The sequence below is a fragment of the Lipotes vexillifer genome, unplaced genomic scaffold (assembly GCF_000442215.2).
Source record: "Lipotes vexillifer unplaced genomic scaffold, Lipotes_vexillifer_v1.1 scaffold213, whole genome shotgun sequence".
In the NCBI taxonomy this organism is placed as follows: domain Eukaryota; kingdom Metazoa; phylum Chordata; class Mammalia; order Artiodactyla; family Lipotidae; genus Lipotes; species Lipotes vexillifer.
This window is the reverse complement of record NW_006780610.1, coordinates 6187299-6190119: the sequence shown is the minus strand read 5'-3', so window position 1 is coordinate 6190119 and position 2821 is coordinate 6187299. Positions and strand designations below refer to the sequence as shown.

At 38.1% G+C, this 2821-nt stretch overlaps 1 protein-coding gene across 1 annotated transcript in view; it reads right to left on the bottom strand.

The window, feature by feature from the left end:
- Positions 1-2454, bottom strand: part of ZMYM6 (zinc finger MYM-type containing 6) — a 43922-nt gene extending 41468 nt beyond the window's left edge. The window contains exon 1 of the mRNA XM_007453846.1: positions 2288-2454. Within this exon, the coding sequence (XP_007453908.1) occupies positions 2288-2380 (93 nt within the window). The 5' untranslated portion in view covers positions 2381-2454. The remainder of the gene's footprint in view (positions 1-2287) is intronic.
- Between the last annotated feature and the right edge of the window lie 367 nt (positions 2455-2821).

Sequence of the window (2821 nt, the reverse complement as noted above, 5' to 3'; positions counted from 1 at the left end):
GTGCTCTTTCCCTGTTGCTGGGGAATTGCGTGGGAGGTAGAGGCCCCGGTGCATTCAAGATTTGGCTCCACCCATAACCCATTGCTGTGGCCATAACCCACCGCCTTGGTGGAGGAAAGCATTTCCACTGGAGGTGTAATGGACATTAATACTGCTTTACAAGTGGTGCTGCAGACCACCCTCATCCAGGACGGCCTAGCATGTGGGATTCCGAAGCTGCCAAAGCCTTAGACAAGTGCCAAGCCCATCTCTGTGTGCTTGTATCCAATTCTGATGAGCTTATGTCAAGTTGGTAAAGGCCCTTGTGCTGAATGACAAATCAACCTAATTAAGGTTGATGGTAACAAGAAACTAGGGGAATGGGTAGGCCTCTGTAAAACTGACAGACAGGAAAAACCCTGTAAAGCAGATGGTTGCAGTTGTGTGGTGGTTAAGCAAAGAGTCTCAGGCCAAGGATGTCATTAAGGAGTACTTCTAATAGAAGAAATGATCAAATTAAAAACTTGGCTCTTGTTCCTCAAAAAAAAAAAAAAAAAAAAAAAAAAAAAAAAAAAAAAAAAAAAAAAAAAAAAAAAAAAAAAAAAAAAAGAGTATCACTATACAGAGTTTTGGTGAGATATGTGACTGAAGACATGACGATGAATAGAAAACTGTTATAAAAGTCCAGATGAGAAATAATAAAACAGGGAGGAAAGGGCAGGGTAAAAAAAATTCTTAAAAGGTAGAACCCACCAAACTTGACAAACAAATGGTTACTTCTGGCAAAAGAAGAGAAAGAATTTACCATCTGGAGGGAAAATAAGTGTCATGGATACCACCATCCCCCACCCCACATCCTGCAGACACTACCTCAGAACCCTTCGCAGCACAGCATTTTAGGAAGGCATGGAGTGGATGAACAAGACAACATCTACTTGACATCCCTGTCCTGGAATGACACTGCCTTTGAGATAATAAGAGAAATAGAGTATTATCATTATTACTTATTTTATTATTTATATTTTCAGTATTATTGATTTGGTTATGCAATGAAGCCAATAACTAGAGTATAAAGCAAAAGAATGGTCCACAAAGGAAAAAAAAAATCATTTTTTGGCAAAACAACTAACTGGTCTCTCCACACTAATCTCCACAGATTTCCATTCTGGGTCCCTAAAAGGTAGCCATATGATCTTTCCAAACATGTTTATCTTATTCTCCCAAGTAAAACCCTACAATGGCTTCCCAAAGCTCTCAGGAGAAGACCAAATTTCGTAACAAGGTCCACAAGGTTCTGCATAATCTGGCCCCAAACTACCTACAGTGCCTCATCCTAGAAGTAGGATAGCATAGGCTTTGAAGTCTGATACCTGGGTTTGAATCCAATCTTTGCTATTTATGAGCTGTGATCTGTGGTAAACTGCTTGACCTCTTTATACTTGGTTTCCTCATCTCTAAAATGGGGATAATAATATGGTTGTGAGAATGGTGCCTGGCACAGTCTAAGTACATATAAGTGTTCATAGTAATAAGTTAGTATTTATAAGGTCATGTTATTATGATATAATATACTCTACATATTGACATATTAATATCACTATTAGTATTGTTATTATGATCATCATTTTCATCGTCATCACCATTTTTGCACCTCTTCTGTTCCAGGCCCACTGGTCTTGCAGTCCTTCAAAAGAACCAATCATCTTCCCAAATCAGAGCTTTCCTGTATGCAGATCACTCTACCTGGAACACTCTCCTCCATGCCTTCGCCTAGTCAATTCATTCTTCATAATTCAGCTGACAAATCCTTCTCTAGCCCCCTGCCCCCAATCAAAACTAGGTCAGATTCCCCATTTCAGGCTTTTCTTCCACAGCACTTGTCTTAGTTTGTAATTATATATATCATGTGATCAATACTTGTGTAATGTCTATCTCCTCTACTAACCTGCAAAAGCTCTACGAAGGAAGGGACTAAACTGATTTTGCTCACTCCTGGATCCCCAGAGCCTGGCATAGAATAGACCACAAATACAGAATAAATGGAAACTACTATCAGATACAAGAGAACTTTTTAAAAAGGTACCAATGGAAAAAGGGTAATACACATTACTTTCTTCTCACAAAAAGAAAAATAATAGAGTTACCAAGATCTTTTCTCATTCAAAGAGCAGAAAAGGTGATTTACTCATCTAATGGGGAAAAAATCAGTTTGAGTTACCTTACAAGTCAGAAACTAACTAAAAATTTGAATTCACCAGGTAGAAAAGAAGAAATTTTTTAAATTTTTAAATAAATATGAAATGCTTACTTGAGCATTGTCAGGTTCTTCTTTAATTTTGTCCAGAAGCCCCCGCTGCGGTGCCATTGCTTTGCCACATTCACCATCCAAAGGTTCTTTCATTCTAATTTTTTAGGTAAAGGAATTCCCCGGTCTAAAACTAATAGATTTCTTCTTGGTGATGGATAGTTGGACTCCTAAAACACAACATAAAGGATTGGTACTCAGGCTTTTTTTTTTTTTTTTCCATGTTTATCTATATCAAAAGCTTTGTGTTGGGCACAAGGTTTTAGGGCAAAGCATTTGAAAAACAACAACTCTTCTGGGGCCATGACTCTTCTCCTTTCTTCCTGTCTTCTGCTTCTTTGGTAGCTGCCTTCACATAAACAAAGTCTTACAGCAATAGCTCCCACTTCCCTGATAGCTTTAAAGACAAATACTCTGGTCTTTTATATGTTGAAAGTTACTGAGGTAATTAGACTGGCAGACCAACTCGTGAGAGAAAGTTACCAAGGTCTTAGAAGAAAGAACTCAGAAATACTGTTTCTGAGTCCATGAGAATTA